Below are 18,527 nucleotides of genomic sequence, written 5' to 3'. Positions count from 1 at the left end.
AGTGTGCAGGGAAGGTCCCAAACCGAGGGAACTTCAGGGGGAGCCAAGAGAGCTGCTGGGAGCCTGCAGCTTGCCCAACAGCAGCTGATGGGACCTGGACAGGGCCAGGAGCAACAGCGGCCAAGCGCACCCCCCCCCTGCCTGTAAAAGAAGCCCTTAGGGAGCTTGAGCGACCAGGATGCGGCACAGCAGTTTGCACAGCAGGGAATGCAGGAAGGGTGCTGTATCTCTGTCAGCTTGACCAGGGAGCAATGGTATTCACCCAGCAGAAAGCCATGGCCTCTCCAAGTTGTTCTCGGGGTACCTAGCCCCCTGAGCTAGAACACAGGGATGGAGAGCAGAATGAAGACCCCATCATCCATGGGGAAATGGTTAGCGACCTGCTACACCACTTACACACACAAAAGTCTATGGGGACGGATGGGATCAACCCATAGGAGGGAGCTGGTGGAGGTGCTCACCAAGCCACCTTCAATCATTTATCATCAGTCCTGGCTAACCAGGGAGGTCCCAGTTGACTGGGGGTTAGCAAATGTGATGCCCATCTACAAGAAGGGCTGGAAGGAGGATCCAGGGAACTACAGGCCTGTCAGCCTGACCTCGGTGCTGGGGAAGGTCATGGAGCAGATCATCTTGAGTGCCATCACACGGCACGTACAGGCCAACCAGGCGATCAGGCCCAGTCAGCATGGGTTTATGAAAGGCAGGTCCTGCTCGACTCACCTCATCTCCTTCTACGACAAGGTGACCTGCTTAGTGGATGAGGGAAAGGCTGTGGATGTTGTTTACCTGGACTTTAGTAAAGCCTTTGACACCATTTGCCACAGCATTCCTCTGGAGAAACTGGCTGCTCATGGCTTGGACGGGTGTACTCTTCGCTGGGTAAAACCTGGCTGGATGGCTGGGCCCAAAGAGTTGTGGTAAGTGGAGTTAAATCCAGTTGGCAGCCGGTCACAAGTGGTGTTCCCCAGGGCTCAGGACCGGGGCCAGTTCTGTTTAATACCTTTATCAACGATCTGGATGGGGGAATCGAGTGCACCCTCAGTAAGTTTGCAGATGACACCAAGTTGGGCAGGAGGGTTGATCTGCTTGAGGGTAGGAAGGTTCTACAGAGGGATCTGGACAGACTGGGTTGATGGGCCCAGGCCAAGTGTATGAGGTTCAACAAGGCTCAGTGTCAGGTCCTGCACCTGGGTCACAACAAGCCTGTAGCATTGCATGGGGTTGGGGAAGAGCGGCTGGAAAGCTGCCCGGCAGAAAAAGACCTGGGGGTGTTGGTTGACAGCTGGCTGAATATGAGCCAGCAGTGTGCCCAGGTGGCCAAGAAGGCCACCAGCATCCTGGCCTGAATCAGCAATAGTGTGGCCAGCAGGAGCGGGGAAGTGATTGTTCCCCTGTACTCGGCACTGGTGAGGCTGCACCTTGAATACTGTGTTCAGTTTTGGGCCCCTGACTACAAGAAAGACATTGAGGTGTTGGAGCATGTCCAGAGAAGAGCAACAAAGCTGGTGAAGGGTCTGGAGCACAAGTCTTATGAGGAGCAGCTGAGGCAACTGGGGTTGTTCGGCCTGGACAAAAGGAGGCTGAGGGGAGACCTTATCGCTCTCTACAACTACCTGAAAGGAGGCTGTAGCGAGGTGGGGTCAGTCTCTCCTCCCAAGTAAGAAGCAATAGGACAAGAGGAAATGGCCGAGGAGGTTTAGGTTGGATATTGGGAAAAATTTCTTCACCAAAAGGGTTGTCAAGCATTGAAACAGGCTGCCCAGGGAAGGGGTTGAGTCACCATGCCTGGAGATATTTAAAAGACATGTAGATGTGGCGCTTAGGGACATGTTTTAGCGGCGGACTTGGCAATGTTAGGTTAACAGTTGGACTCGATGATCTTAAAGGTCTTTTCTGACCTAAATGATTCTATCATTATTCTACACCTCTACAAGCACCTACTGTGTACAGAGTCCGTATCTGCCTAAACCCTGAGTGCTGCTATTGGGGTGGACTAGTCAAGGGCACTGGCTTTACTCAGAGACGTGGCTGAAACTCTTGCTTAGAGTTTCACTACTTATCCTTCAACGGTGGCTTTACAAAGCAGGGACAGGGACCAATTCCTCTGTCTACCTTCATCTACTGTACTGTACAACTAATACAAAAGAAGGAGTTTGTACTTGTGTATGCATGTATATGTGTATGTTTGCAGGGAGATGGGATCAGGAACTTCCCTTCATCGATTCTGCAGGCAAACCCAGTATCATCTCCCAAGATCCCGCTTTTGTTAGGACATCTCAAGAAAATTTGGGGCATGGAGACTGTTTCTAGCAAGTTACATTTTCTTGCAAACCAGTCTTCTGGTGTGAGTTTTGTTCTGCCTCATACCACCTCACAGGAGCCAGAACTGCAGCTGCCTTTAAAATCTCCTGTAAAACATTGGTCACTCTCTGTGTGTCTTATTTGCCTCTTTTTCTTCCTCAAACCCCTGCTGCTGTGGTTTCCAGAACTGGGTTGGGGGAAATCAAAAAGAGAAGTCCATTGCAATGACTTTGTTTGCTGTCATGTTGGACAGGGCAACAAAGTTTTCTCTGTTGTGAAAAGATCCCAGCAACTTTAGAAAAAAGGAGGCCAAGACCTTGCAACAGCCAAGCTTTTGGTCCAGTGGCTAAAAAAGAAACATTGCTTCAGGTGGAAATGACAAAAATTTGTGCTCAGATTTTTGATGAATTAAAAAAAAAAAAAAATCATCCAGAACCGATTTTTCAGGATGTATTTTTAGTCGCAGACTGGAAACTCCCAGCTCTCCAAGGAGTATGGGTATCATTGATGAAAAGGGAGGCATATACAGACAGAGGTTTGGGGAATTTGAGGGAAGCAGAGCACTTGCTCAAGACTTCTGTGTCTCTGATTTGCAGTGATGCCTCTGATAGGGCTCTTTTACCCTTTTCTCACATTAGAAATGCTTCCTGGGGAGACTCTGGCCTTTATCCTTCATGTGATATTTGTTTGCTTTCTCTTCCCTTCATTGCCATCCTTAATTCTGCCACATGTCTCAGCAGGATTTCGAAAATCCATCTCCTTTCTGCTACATCTTGGGCAAACAGTTGTTGGCATTGACTACTACACAGCCTGCGCTGTTGCTTCCCTCGCACGTGATTCTCCGAAAGTGTTTACAGCCTTTCTCAAATGCTCTGCAGACTAACACTAGGTCGTTCTTGCTCCTGGCCAGTCCAGCACACTCACAGTAATATTATCACCTGCAGGTGCCAAACACACTGAAAAGTTAACACCTCCATGCAGGGAGGCTGAGTTGGCAGGGGGCTGGGACTTGCCATTCAGAAGACAGCCTCATCCAAAAAGCAGAATTAACATTTATTGATATGGTTGTTTTAACTTATCAACAGAGAATATGCTGAAGGAAAAAAGGAAACATTAAAGATAAGCCATAAATAATTGTTCCCATCGGGGACTGGCCAAGCACACTCCACTGAATGCTCTTCTTTCAAGTTCTACTTCAGTCATTTGTAGGACCAGTATCCTTTTATGAAACAGAGAGGGCCTTTTCTGCATCACTGAGATATCAACTGGACAAGGATTCAAGGAACATACTGGAGGATCAGAGCACACATCTGTGAAGGAGGAGAGTGAAAAGTGGCACAGTAGGTCCTTTACAGCAGTCTTAGCGATTTCATCCAGGACTGATCTCCATCTTGGAAAGAGATGCAGGGATGCAGGCTGAGAACTCATCCTACATTGCAAGATAAAGCATTTGTGTGAGCTCAGGCCAGCTTTTCATCAGCTCTTTCATGAGCAGCCCTTTCTCAAGGACACTCCTTCAGGTCCTTCATCCAAAATGGAGTTTCCTTCCTTAGACAAATTTGACTGCCAGTTCACAAATTCGATAGCAACTTGTGAAGCAAAGGACGTTATTCCAGTTGCTGTAAGTGCTGGAGTCTCTGTTTCCCTTGACGTGAATTGCAGCACATTTTTCTGCAAAGAGTAAATTGGGTTCCCCAGGTTTCCAGAACCTGTAAAAGAAAGTTCCTCTATTGGGAATGCATTGGCATGCATGACAGTGGGGGTGAAGTCACCTCAAACAGTTGTGGAAGGGAAAGGGGAATGTTACTGTGGCAGAGATCAGGAGTCATAGTTTTGACTAGAAAACTAGTCAAGTTTTCTGACTCATAGGGCAGTTGAAGACAGGAATCCCCCTCTGACACATACCTGCCATACACAGTGTATTGGTCGCTTGGACCGAGGGGTGGGAATTACAGGACCTTCCTCGCTCCCCCCCCCCCGGGGATACTCACGTGGCTGCCTTCTTATATGGAGTCTGATCCACCCACTGCCATTGCCCATTTTTGTAAGCAGTTAGGCCTATGTAGTATTTCGTTTCATAGGCTTTAGTAAATACTCCTTTTGCCAAGTTGAAGAGGAACTCCTGGAAAAAACACAATGTCCATGAGGTGCAGACTGAGCAGAGCAGGCGGCAGAGTCCCCATGGGCTGGGGCTGGTGCCAGAGGGGAGCCAGCGCTGAAGGAACCCAGAAAGGACATCCCCCCTCCCCTGCAGGACACGGAGGGGCTCTCAGTCCCTGCCAGGGCCTGGCACCGTGTCTGTGGCTGCTGTGCCCCTCTCTCAGCCCTGCACATACCTGCTCTGCTTCACTGTTGATCACCACCAGGTGGGAGCCCATCCCAGTGCAGTTCTGCTCACTCTCAAGCCAGGACATCCTATCAGTGGACAGATAATAGCACTTTTCTTGAAAGCGTTTCCAGCCCTTCGGGCAGCACATCCAGCCCTCCTCTGTGGGGGGAAAAAAATCCTGCTTTTGAACAAGATGTGCTGTCCTTCATCTCTGTGAGCTCAGTGTAGGGTCCCAGGTGCTAGGGGAGGGGTCTGGAACCATACTTTTAATCTGAACAGAGGTAAAAACTCACTTCCATGTTCCACAAGTAAAGCTGTCAAGAGCCTGACAGGCTCTTGTCATGAGGCCCCTGCCTGAAGTGCCTTTCCCATTCTCTATCTGTTCTGCCATGCAACCTCTGTTTGGTGAAAGACACAGTTTCTGTCTTACCCTTCCTGAGGAAGCAGGATGGGAAGTAGTTGGCTTGCACTCTTCTGGGAACACTTCCATCAGAGAAGTGTCGTCCAAGTGTTTGGCTCTCAACTCATGCAGACTGACAGACACACACAGTAAACTGCTCTGACAGCCTTGCTGCCACCACAGGCAGTTCCTTACACTAGCCAGGTTTTCCTAGAGATCTGCCTTATAGCCAGAAAGTCACATGACAGATTAAAAAACCACAGATGTATTCTCTCAGAGCATGAGGCTACATGAGAACAGATCTCTGAACTGAGTTTGGGAATTTGCACTGCAGGAATTCTAGCACTTGCCATTGCCATCACTTCATGTGCGATTGCAGCTCAGCTCTCCAGCTACTCCAGACTGCGTAACAACATCCTCCTGTCACTCCTACCTCTGTCCCTCGCACTGACCACGATGCTTGTGCGAACAGGCAGCACAGGGAGTAGAGCTGGATTGAACCAGCCCTTCCAAAAGGATGAAGCATTGTCAGTGAGATTAGTGAACTAGACTAGCAGTCGAGGGGTTGTGTGAAAGCCAGGTAAAGGGGAAGAGTAGGAAGGGCGGTCAAAAGTAGGTCTGGAACAACCCACCCTCTTCCACTGGCCCAGAACATGTTTTCATAGCATCCTAAGTAAAATTGTGCAATACAGCATTTTCTTTCCTCAATTCTCCAGCTTCCTTTGTTAAAACAATCCAGCTCTGGCTGACAATCACATTCCCAGCCTCAAAGGTTGACTGACACCAGAGTAAATTTTGGTGAGGTTCTTAGTGCTGCTTATGAGGCTCCTAGCATCACTCACCTTTGCCTGCAGATACGCTGGGGACGCAATGCCACTCTGTAGCATTCTGGAGCAGAGTCTTGTACTGGCCGTAGCTTCCACGAAGGAAAAGAACTGGGAAGAGGGGAAAGAGAAGGAAAGCGCTACTGTCATCCTTTCCTCCTTATTCATGAGAAACCTGTCCTATCCTCCACCTTCTGGCTTAGAGCTCCCACAGAGACTCTGTTACATTAACAAGCTCTGAAATCTGTATTGAACAAGGAGATGAGAAACAGCAGGCCGTTTCTCCCACTGGTCACTCCCTCCTTTGAACAGGCATTAATCAGATGAGCTCCTCTCACCTCTGCCAGCTGAGAGACGCATTTTCCCAGCTGACAAAACCAGCTTAAACATCCTGTGAGGATGGGGTCAGGAAAGGGTCCAAAAAGTCATGGGTTAAGCTTGATAAAGGTGGAATATTAATATACATTCCCTCCTAATCTTCCTGGGCATTGCAGCTTTAGAGCACCACTTTCACCCTTATCAAGAAGGCATAGAACTGTTGAGTGTTGAGCCTCGCCCAAGGGAGTTGAGAAGAAGCACAGAGGAGTCATCACAGCACTATGATACTCCAATGCCCTCTGACACTAAAGAGACTTCTCACCTCTTGGTGGGAGGAGAGAAACGGACTGGTTTCATCCAGGACTGGCTCTGTTCAGGTAGGTGGGAAACGGAGCAGTGGGAAGGCCCTGCCAGGGAATGAACCTTAACTGTGGAAGGGCCCCCACTCCCTGACTAAGAGGGCCGCAGAACCAACTGTTTTGGTGAAGGGCATATGCCTGCTGGCAGAGAGACTAGGATATTGCTTCTCCGTCTGGCAAAAGGCAGTCAACTGCTCCCTTCATCCCCAGGGAATTAAGAGACCCTGGAACCCACCAAGGCAGGCCGTTACAAAGGCAGTTTTGATGACAAGGACAGAAGCAAGGAAGACGCAGGAGTTCAGCCAGGAGCAGCTTCTCTCTTCTTCTGGGCCTGAAAAACACAAGGCAAGAGTGAGAAGCTCACAGCCCAGAGTTGGGGGTAGGATAACCCAGGTGGCTCTGTACCCCAACAACTCGCTGATACCCTTGTTCCACAGACTGGGTAATGAGGTCCTGCTACCCATCACCAGCAGTGGGTCAGACCCATAGAGTACGGTGACACAGGGGCTGCCCTGAAGCTGCTCTTTTATATCACTTTTTATCACAAGCCCTGCCTGTACTCTTCCCACATTGCACTCCTTTCTTTGTCCTGTCACACCTCCTTTCTCCTCAACACATCTTCCTTGTTGCCCTCCATTACACGTCTTTCCCTGAACGCTCTTTCCGTACCTCCTTCCTCTTCATCTTTCTTTAGAGTTTCTTCCTTTCAGTTACCTTCATTTTGTCTCTATCCCCCAAATCCTTTCATGCAATAGCATATAGTCACTCAAAGGAGTGACTGTCCAGCTCAGTGTTTGCAGAGGCAGGCACAAGAAGAGATTGTTTCCACTGGGAGAATAGGCACCACGAAGCTCTTGGGAAGGCCCTTGCTTGGTTCTCCCTAGAGACACCAGAGATGGGAGCAGTGGCTTGTGCTTAGCTTGATGCAGGTAGTTTTACCTGGATAATGGTAGTAGAATAGCATTCTTCAGTCCTATGGTTTACAGAAAAAGCACTGAAGGGAATGGCAGACCACACTCTGCCTGGACTTTTATTCCCCCTGGCTCTGGGAAAATGAACCATTCTCCCAGGCCGGGCACTCCCCAGTTCCCTCATCTGTTGCTTTGCTCTTGTCCTAAGCCCCTTCTCCTGGTATGAGGCCAGCCACTGTACCATGCCCATCATCTATCCCAGCCCTGTATTTTCCCCCACCACCTTCTTCTTCTACAGGAGGACAGAAAAGAAGGCTTTGTGGTTACCTGTGGTTCCAGGACTGACTCTCCCTCGGTGATTCATTATCTCTACCACGGTATCATTCTTCTCCAAGAGTCCACATTACCAATATGGCCACGAATACAGCCTTCCTCCTGCACGGAAGACCGCACTAGGACAGCTCCTACACTGGAGAGGAGCCTTCACAGTCTCTAATCTGGTGTGCAGAAAAAGCCGTCTCCTGGGTGTTCCCCACAGCACATCGAGATGGGGGAATTTTTATAATTCCTCTGTCAGAACATTTCACAACATGCTCATTGCAACACAGAATGTCACAGAGGCAAATGAAAACAGATGAGGAGTAGTATCATTCCAGCTCAAACAACCTCCTTTTGCACATATTCAAGCAGTTTCACAGGCCGTACTACTGGCCTTACTTTTGTGTTTGTTCTTTCCTGGTGAGTGAGTATGTGCGTGAAAATGCCTACAGTGTTAGTATTTGCTAGCAAAGGGCTAAACCCACTCACAACATCCTGCAAAAGGGAGTCAAAAAATGGCAGGAAAGCGTATCTGTGACTCACTCGGTCTGGGCAAGTCCCCATGTGAAGCCTGAGCCCAGTAACCCAGAGCACAGCAAAGAAGTTGGCAACACTGTGTTTAACTAGTTGGTCAGGAAAAGAGGAGGGAGCTTTGAGTGGAGGGATTGCATATGACCTGTCATCATGGAGGTGGAGGTTAGAAGGGATCACTAGACGGTGCCAGAATCCCTGTGCATTACAGGTCATGAAGTTTTACTCGGTCACAACTACAAAAGGCACAGCATATGCAGTAGTTCTAGCACTGCTCAAGGCAATTTGATTCAAAACCCTGCAGGATAAAGTGTCCCTAAAGATATCCCTAAGGATGAAGAATCCCTGCTGGCTCTCATGGTACTCTGAATGGACTGGGGTGGGTATGCAGCCTTTGGTCTTCCATGTTGCATCAGCTAGTTTCTCCCTGTGAAGAGGTGTGCATGGATTCGCTAAGGACGTAATGGGATAGCTAATGCAATAGCACAAGCGCATCAGTTGAAGTCTCAAAAGAGCGGGGCACAAAACTGGTTACAAATTAAGATAAACCTAAATTGTATGTAGAGAATGTCCTATGAGTATGTTTTTTCTTGCACAACAGGCTGCAGGCAGGGTTGAACCATACAACATGTCTGTTGCATTGGAAAGATGGCCCATATATGTACTTGCTGGTATTGTCATAGAAGGTATGAACTACTAGAAGGCACTAGCTACTGGATTCACAGCACAGTGAGAGATTCTCAAGTGACATTTTGAAAAGTTCCCAGCCATCATGCTGGAGAATAGAACTGAATTACACCACAGATGCCCCCAAATGAGAATACATTGTATTTGTTATTGCTCTAAAATATACTTGCTTTTGCACATATGGGCAGGGAGCTGACTTTGGCTGATCAGTATGAAGAATTCAGAGGGTGCAAAACTGTCAGAAGGAAAATGTGCTTGGTTCATGTGGTTTAAATCTAGTCAGGATGGATCTAAGCAGTTTACTGGTTTATTTGTGACATGTAATTAACTGACAAACCATGACCTGTGTATTCAGGATCAGTATCAGCAATCCGACAGATAAAGCACAATACCAGACACAAAATATTAATAAACACCTACAAATTTCTCAACATCTTTACGTAACTAATCCCCACATTCATGTGTTTACTTGTGCAATCTCCCACCCCCGCCCCAGGAAGCGCAGGCTGCAAGAACACGCCTTTTCTGCAATTCCCCTATTCGCACACACTTCCCTCTGGAGATGCAGGGGTCCTGTGTATTCACACCACTTCCTACAACCTGCTAACCCACAGGCCAGTGAGAAAGCACAAGGTCACATATGCACACTCAGGTTGTGGGTAGGTACATACTGCATCCCTTACTGCCAGGAGTGCAGGCTACCCACGGCACCCAACAGGGAGGATGGTCTGTTGCAGACAGAGGTTGCAAAGTTGAAGGGCAACTGTCAAACCAGGTCTTGACTGCCCCTTCCTTCCCACTTCTCTCTCTTCTCTTTGTTAAAAATATTCTTGCTTATTCTAAGCTTTGTTTTCACACTGGCTCTTCTCTGTCTCAAAAGCCTTTCACTAATTCCCTGGTTATTGTTAAGCAGGTAGTCGTGTTCTTCTTTAACAAAAGTGGGCTTGGGGCAAATGCACTGTCAGATAGTTTCAGGTATTCAACTCACACATCTGTTTACAGTCACGTTCCTATTTTATCAGTTGTTGCTATCCAGGCCATTTGACCAAGATGAAGGTCTGTGCAGGCACCCTCATGTGAATTCACTTCGGTGTGTGCACAGGGTCTAAAGCAGAAAGACAGCAAACAACTTCTTTTCATCATCACAAATCAAGCTACTGTCCCAGCAAATAAACAGCTGACCTCACAACACTCAGGTGACGAACAAACAGCTCTGTCCCACTCCGGGATAAGAAGTCTCAAAGTGGTGACAGTAGGCAAACTCTGCACTGGCCTGCACAGAAAACCCTTAGTAGTCCGGTGCCAGGCAGCTGGGACCAGTGATGGGAGAGGTTACCTCCGCAGTGGAAGGCTCTGGAACCATTGCAAATATCTTATGTTTCCAAAATGGCAGGAACTTATTTCTCTTTCCTGCTCCATGAACACCAGCAGCATGCTTGGGGATGGCATGTATCAATGACCTGAGTCTCCCTGTACATCTTTACACAGTTCTGCAAGTAAAAGTTCTCAGCTGTTTTCTACCTGCTTCAGTCATGAAGAGCTTCACAAGTGACCCTTAGTTATTTCACTTCACAAATATGTGTCAGATCAGTGTGCTGGGACAATAGGGTGGCACCTGGCAGTGCAGAATTGCCAGGGACTCCTGCCCTTCAACCACTGAAGATAGTGGTTATATGAACTGGCACGGGCAGGATGCAGGAACAACCACAATACCACAGATGAAATGCAAAGACTAAATTTATTTTCATTACCTCACCAACCGGGGGATGTCCGAAGCAGCACCTGGGCAGAGGCACACAAGTGGGGGCACAAGCTCGCGGAGCTCGCTCCATGCTAGAAGATCACCAAACCTGCTGGTTTTGCCTGGTTATCAGGGATTCACACAGGCGTAGTTTACCACCGTGCTTCGACCTTTCCCACAGCAGGGCAGGAATTTCAAGCATGTTTGATAGGGTGCCTCTGAGCACACAAGACTAAACAACGATTAGTATGATACGTATGTTTTTCCGCATCCCAGCTGCAAGTCACTTGAGTGTGTTTACAATCCTCCTCGCCATTCTTCCATTGTTTTCCCACAGTGGTACTTGGTTATAACAGGTGCACTTGTAGAAGAGGCACTGGAAAACCTTGAATCTACTTTCACAGACCCTTGCAGTATAGACAAGAGTCAACAAGCACAGCATGGTTGCAGACAAGATCAATGGGACATGAACTAAGGAAAATATTGCAGTTACAGGGTGTCTAGCAGGACTCAAGGTTGCAGGAGAAGACATAGAACGCAACTTCCCTCAGAGGTACTCAGGATCTGAGAAGCTGAAAGCCAGAAGCCGGAAGATAAAACTTCATCAGCTTTTCTGCAAAATTATACCACACAAGAAATTAGTTGCACTTCCTATTTAAGAGGTGGAAACACAGTGAACCCCATGTTGGGAGCACCGAAAATGCCTGATTTTAGAAGCCACCAACCACCTGAAGCAGGTTGGAGAATGTATGAGAGGTTCCAAACATCAAGAACAGCAAGTGTGCTCATGTTCAGAAATGAACTTGTTGGATCTAGTTATCTTTTACTCAGGGTTGATGGCAGTTTCTCCATCAACCTGAATCCCCTGGGGAATCCTGCTTTCCAGTTTTCTTGAATTCAGATTGATCTGAAGGGAAAGACTTCTCTGCGCCAGTCAAATAAAGGCAAGCAGTAGAGAAGGAAATACTAACAAAGTGAAAGGCAGAAAACACAGAGGAAGTGCTACCAGCTGTGACAATAGAGGAAGAGAGAATTAATCCTGCAGGAAATTGTTCCCAGTGTGCCTGGTGCTTTGCACTCTCGCGGACTGAACACCAGCCTCACAGTCCTGAGCCCCAGCAGTAGGTATGAGAGTGCAGCTAACAGAGGCAGCCAGCACACTTAGCAGTTTGTGCAGCAGTTTCCAAGCTTTGTTTTCAGCAGCAAAGTACAAGCAATCCAGGAGGTTTCTGGAGTGCCTTGATGATAACTTCCTGACACGGGTTATGGAGGACCTGATGAGGAGACGTGCTCTGCTGGATCTCACACTTACAAATGAGGAAGAGCTGGTTTGGGATGTAAAGACTGAGGGCAGACTTGGCTGCAGTGACTATGAGATGTTGGAGTTGAGGATCTCATGAGGGGGCAGCAGGGCAAAACCCAGGATCACAGCCAGAGAATTCAGGAGAGCGGACACTGACCAATTTGAGGAGAAGACTCCAATGGGAAGACTCCCACCTACCTGATTTGCTTCTGTATCAATCACCACCATGTGGGATCCCAACCCTGTGCTGGTGTCCTTGCTTTCATTCCAGGACATCTGTTCAGCCAATATGTAGTAGCAGCATTTCTGAAAGCATCTCCAGCCCATTGTGCAGTGCATCCAGCCTTGCACTGGGTAGCGATAGCAGGCCACAGAGTGAATGCTACCAAGAAGACAGAGGGAATATAGCCTGTGTTCTGGAGAGTCACCAAAGGCATGAGGACAACGCTGGACTGTTCTCTGCATGTTGTTACCCAGGCAGCTGGCCATACCACTAACCATGAGTCCAAATGAGCTACAGGAAAAAGCCAATCTCATTGCAAAGCCAGCATCTTTGACAGGCTGCAGTAATTGAGAGAAGTGCCTTTGCTATGCCTTGAAAAGGTAAATGGAGCATCTTCTGGAGCATCTTTCATATGAGGAGAGAATGAGAAAGCTAGAACTGTTCAGCCTTGAGAAGGTTGATGTTCACCAACTGCCTGACTGTCTCTTCCACTCAATATTCCCACTCAGCAGAGTGAAGATGCAGGCTCCAGCATTGACATCCATTCAAAAAATCCTGTGTTCTTGTCAGGTCACTGCTGGTCTCTCAGTTTTACTCAGGATGAGGTTTCCTCCATCAGACAGTTGATGCTGCAGTTTCAGAAATTTGAAGACAATGTCTCTTATTCATGTGGAAGATTGATCCAGCTGTGGTGTACTTCTGCCTTCCGGTGGATTACAATACATGTTTCATCATTCACATTACTTAGTTCCCCAGGCTCCAGAACTGGAGACTTGTTACCCTCCAGCGTGGCCTTGTCAAGCATTGCAGGGAAAGGTCAGGTCTAGGACCTGGGTGTCCAGGGCTCAGAGGAACATGGAGATGGACTCTTCCAGATTCTGATTCATCCCGAAACCCCTGGATGAATCACCCTGCCCTCCTCCTCCACTAATCTCACTGGCACCAGTCCTACATGGAAACCTGCCTTCTTCCTACAGCCAAGAGAAGAGGGCCATGTTCGGACCTGGCAGGCAGTGCTGCACGCCGCAGCTCACCCTGGGCGAGGGAACTGCTGGTCCATTCTGTCATTCAAGGGCTGCACACCTTCAGCTAGCTTTACCACTGCAGGCTTAACCTTCCCTCTGTTAGTTCGGCTCTTCTCTGGAGGAGGGAAGAAAGGAAATCTGCTCCTTATTCTTGCATGCTAAGGATTATCACAGAGTGAGGGCTAAAGGGGAGTCCTGCATGGCAAAAGCCAGAAACTAGTGGGAACATCGCTCAAGACCCCAGACAAGGAGGTCCCCTCCAGGCAGACCCGAGGCCAGGACCCCAGGATGGTTTTGGGAGGAGCTGTGCCACTACAGAGGATGCTTTCTAGCTTGCAGACAAAGAGGGCCTCACTTGCAGGGCCAGGAGGAGGTACTGTCACACATCACCCTTCTTGAAATGACAGCACGTAAGGCCAGGCAGGACCTGGGTCTGCGAGAGCTCATCTTCTGCATGTTTCAGGAAGAAAGCCTCACCCCAGGACTCCTGTGAAGGAAGGAGAAAAGCCATTCTGTGAAGTGACAGGATGCAGTTCGATCACCAAGGTGGACCACCGCTGGATTCTTTTGCTCCCTACCTAGTTTTTCAGAGTCTGTTCAAAAGGAGGCAAAGCATGGGCTATTTCATTCCACTAAAGCAAAAACAAAAGCCCTGTGAGGGGGCAAAGACAATACCCAGTCAAAGAGCAGGAATAGCCATGAAAACTTGAGAAGGGACAAGCCAAGAGGCCAAGAAACATGCTGGGAGGACAAGTGATCTGGAAACCAGAGAAATGAACTAAAACCAGAGAAAGTAAAATCCTTGGAAGGCAGACAGACAATTACACTATGGAGGAGGAATCCAACATGGTAATAAACCCTGGGAGAAGTGACTAAAATGATCCTTTGCAGGAGTGATCTTGGCCCTCATAAAACTACCTAAATGGAGGAGGAAATTCCTTGTCTAGCAGCAGCTCTCCAGGGGAGGCATCTTAACTCTGGGGCTAGAGGTACGACATAGGGAGGAAGAGGTAAATTGTGCTGTTCTGCTCACAGCTAGAGCATTGGGCTCAGCTAGAGCCCGAGGGGAATGGGAGGAGGCAAAGTAAGAGAAACAGTGAAAAGAAGTCTCTTAAGTAGAACCTGTGAGGAAAGATGAGGCTTGGCACTGGGAAAAAGCAGTTGGAAGAGGCAAGAAGCATCTTAGCCACAAAAAGGCTGTGAAGAGCACAGTGGTCGTGTTCCCACCAGAGCACACTGGAGGACATTAACTCAAGTGACAGCAGAGAGGGATTTTGTTCTATGTAAGATACACCTCTGCATTGTGAAGCTGGAGGGGACCAGAACACCAGGAAGGGGAAGGGAGGCTATTTCCAGCACTGCACTTCTCCAGTTCCCTGATAACACCACAAGTCTCTGCTGATCACCGCTTTCTGACAGCTGTCTGTGACACTGCTTCGTGTTGGCTTGTGTTATTGATGGTAGCCTTGTGGAATTAAGTCAAGTCCCTGCAAGTGTCAATACTACACCTGTGGACGTACCCCCGTCAACCAGTGGGAGCAGCTAGTTTCCAGAAAAGGACTCCAGACTCTTCCCACCTGTCAGATTACGTGGTTGAACGACATCAGATGGTTATGAACCCCAGGAACCCCATCACCGAAAATGGAGCAGGGGCCCAGGTATCTAAGCCAACTCCCAGGCAAACCAGGGTTTCTGAGAGGCACCTACTAGGAAGACCAGAAGTCTTGACCAGCTACTGGAGAGACTTTTTCTCTTTGTGTCTGTCATGAGACCAAGTATAGGGAAGACCAGGGGATGCAGGGGCCAGCCATGAATAGACTGAATGACTAAGCCTTACTGCTGAACAGGTCCACATTGTGTATGTGTAAACATTAATTTTTTTCTGCTAGCAGGCTTTCACCCTACTAGCAGCCAGGGAGGGGAACAAGATCAAGCTGCTCATGCTGTTTGTGTCAGTGCTTTCTGTCTGTGTTGACCTGTGTGGTTGCTTATATGTATACATCCTTTTTCTTCCATGTGTATCTATATATGTACATCTTGTACATACACACTCAGTCTCACTAGCATCTGGAGCTGGGGATATGGAGCTGCAGCAGCCTTGCCTCTGCTGGGCTGTGGGATTCAGCAGCTCCTGCCACCACCCACTGCCATTCACAGAACTACTCCCATTGATTGGCTTAGGAAGCCAAATCTCCTGGTCACCTTGTCTCCAGTACAAATTCTCCCCTCTCTTTGGGATACAGAGAGAGGATTCACTTTCATAGGTAGGACAGAGTCACACAGCCAGGAGATGCACACCAATGCCCTGTGGAAAGCTGTCACTGTTTGGTCGGGAAAGCTTAGGCCGATGATGTTTCCTGAGACAAACAGAAGTGGGGGCACAGGGGCCAGGAAGTTGGAATGGGTGGAGAAAAAGCGAGATCCATGGTGGCAGGTGGTCTGCAGCAGGACATGAAGGCAGTTCAATAGGCAATGCACTTCTGGAAGGGACCTCATGTGCAGCAGCAGCCCTGCCCCTTCTGCAGCATGGTCTGGCCTGGGCAGGTATGCCCTTACAGGGACCACTGAGGTGTTGGCCCCCCCGGGAAGACTGCTGTATCAGGTGAGTCTGGGATCAGCTCTGAGTTGGGAAGAGGACTTCTGCCTCGAGGTGACACTGAAGGACCCAGTCATTTTGCCACTGGGGACAGCTCCTCATACTTGGTCAAGCATGGCCGTACCTTGGTCAGACTCTTCACACAAGCTCCTGTTACTCTCTGGGGCAAAACTTTCAGCCATGGAAACAAATACTCATAATACCCCTAGAACTGGTTTCCTGTGCCCAGTCCCCTGCAGAACTTTGGCTGTGTGCAATGGAACTGCGTAGCCAGGTTGTCTCTGAGCCATTTACTCTTACTGGGTGGATGCAACTTCTACTGCAGTAGTTGCCTAAGGCTGTATCCTGGCATAGCAACATCTTTTTATCCTGGTCCTGCCCAAACAAAACCCCTACATACTGTGGGAGGAGATAAAGGCCCCTGTAGTGCATACAGGGAAGTAGCTGGGGAATGCAATGTGGATTCCTCCTCCCATGGGAGTGAGTCCAAAGGAGGGCCATGAAGATCATCAGAGGACTGGAACACCTCTCCTATGAAGACAGGCTGAGAGATTTGGGGTTGTTCAGCCTGGAGAAAAGAAGGCTCCAGGGGGACATTATAGCAGCCTGCCAGTACCTAAAGGGGGCCTACAGGAAAGCTGGAGATGGGCTTTTTACAAGGGCATGTAGTGATAGGACAAGGGGTAATGGCTTTAAACTGAAAGAGAGTAGATTTAGGTTAGATATTAGGAAGAAATTTTTTACTGTTAGGGTGGTAAGGCCCTGGAACAGGTTGTCCAGAAAAGTTGTGGCTGCCCCATCCCTGGAAGTGTTCAAGGCCGGGTTGGATGGGGCTTTGAGCAACCTGGTCTAGTGGAAGGTGTCCCTGCCCATGGCAGGGGGGGTTGGTCTAGATGATCCTTAAGATCTCTTCCAACCCAAACCATTCTATGATTCTGTGATCCTAAGATTCTATGATTCTACAAAACACAGCTTAGAGAGGGAAAGACAGAGAGAGCTACACACACAGCACAGAGCCTTCTTCATTGGTCTAATATTGTATTTTCTCTTGTATAATAATTCAACTTTTGTTCAGCAAAACCAGTGCAACTAGAGGACATTCTCTGTGTGACTCAACAAAAAGCAGACACCTCTGCTCAAGTAGACAAAGAAGATTGCAGCTCTGAACATCTGTCTTCCATTCTTGTGTCTTCTTCCTGGAGAACTCAACCTCTTTTCAGCCAATGGCTACTGGACTCACTCAGAGAGAAGAGAACACAAGAGCCCAGGACCTCCTTGGATGATCCTGAGCCTTCATGTGTTCCCTGAGCCATTTTGTGGACTAGGGATGCTGGACATGGGGTACTATCACTTCTACTGACATCGTCCCACCCAGCACAGTGAAGATGCAGGCTCCAGAGTCCCCCACCCCTCCCAGCACAGCCCTGCACTGTTCCCAGATCACTGCTCATCTCTCAGTTTTACTCAGGATGAGGGTATCTCCATCACATAGTTACTGCTGCAGCTTCACAAATTCGATATTGATTCTCGCATTTGACATCATTCCAGTTGTTTTGTGGTTTTGAATTCCTATGGATTACAACACACTTCTGATCATCCGTATTACTTGGTTCATTTGCCCGCCAGAACCTGAGATAGAGACAGACATGTTACTCCCCAGTGTACCCTGTAGAGCACTGCTGGAAAAGGCCACAGCAGGATGCAAGGCTTGGAGGGGAGAGAGAAAAATTCCAGATGCTGATTCATGGACAGAAGCAGTACCCTTCCTCCCACTCTGATACCCCACTGGCACCAATCTTATGTGGAAACCTGCCTTCTTCCTACAGCCAACACAACAGGGCCCTGCTCAGTCCTGGTGGGGGGAGCTGCTCACCATTGCTCACCCCAGGCACTTCACACCCAGCAGAGGCATGTGTCTGCCTCCAGGGCAAGTTTGTCCTGCAGAAGAAGACACAGCAAGGACAGCCCTGGTGATCTCTCCCTGTGCCCCATCTCTTCCACAGCATCACACCGCTGGCCATGCCCATGCACATATGTGCACCTAGGCATGGTGGGGGCACTAAGGAGGTCAGGCAAGGCTGGTCATCTCTGAAGGGTTCTTCCTGCTGGTGAGATGCAGCTTCTTCTGTGCCTACAGCATTGATGGCCACATCACAGGTAGTTAATTTATAACCAATAACCATCATGGATAAGGCTATGTGAACATGGTCTCCTGCACAGCCCTCTCCTGCTCCATCATTGACCTCTCATCTTGGGTTGTGTCTCACCTACCTTTCATGCACCAACAGACACCATCACATCTCCCCTACTTTCATACACTACCAGGAGCCAAACAGCCAAACACTCTCCCTCTGGGGATACTCACGCTGCCGTCGCAATAAATGGAGTATTGTCCACCCAGTGCCACTGGCCCACCTCCTGTGCACTCAGACCGATGTAGTAATTCTCTCCTCTAAAAGGTAGTTGAACCTCCTTAGAGAGGAAAGCCTGGAAATCAGGAAGAGCACAATGTCCCTGAGGTGCAGACTGAGCAGAGCAGGCGGCAGAGTCCCCATGGGCTGGGGCTGGTGCCAGAGGGGAGCCAGCACTGAAGGAACCCAGAAAGGACATCCCCCCTCCCCTGCAGGACACGGAGGGGCTCTCAGTCCCTGCCAGGGC

The 18,527-nt window shown here is 48.8% G+C and overlaps 1 protein-coding gene across 5 annotated transcripts in view; it reads right to left on the bottom strand.

The window, feature by feature from the left end:
* Positions 1 to 3,336: 3,336 nt before the first annotated feature.
* The window catches only part of LOC126048103 (C-type lectin domain family 4 member E-like), a 22,654-nt gene continuing 7,463 nt past the window's right edge, over positions 3,337 to 18,527 (bottom strand). The window contains exons 1-6 of one of the 5 annotated variants that reach the window (XM_049822617.1): positions 7,773 to 17,339; positions 6,770 to 6,865; positions 5,876 to 5,968; positions 4,641 to 4,792; positions 4,296 to 4,426; positions 3,337 to 4,013 (exon numbers count right to left, since the gene is read on the bottom strand). In XM_049822617.1, coding sequence (XP_049678574.1) covers positions 3,854 to 4,013; positions 4,296 to 4,426; positions 4,641 to 4,792; positions 5,876 to 5,968; positions 6,770 to 6,865; positions 7,773 to 7,809 — 669 coding nt within the window. In that variant the 5' untranslated portion in view covers positions 7,810 to 17,339 and the 3' untranslated portion in view covers positions 3,337 to 3,853. The other 4 variants (XM_049822614.1, XM_049822615.1, XM_049822616.1 and 1 more) reach the window with 4 other exon arrangements.

This window comes from Accipiter gentilis, chromosome 18, assembly GCF_929443795.1.
Source record: "Accipiter gentilis chromosome 18, bAccGen1.1, whole genome shotgun sequence".
NCBI lineage: Eukaryota > Metazoa > Chordata > Aves > Accipitriformes > Accipitridae > Astur > Astur gentilis.
This window is presented reverse-complemented; position numbering and strand designations above follow the sequence as displayed.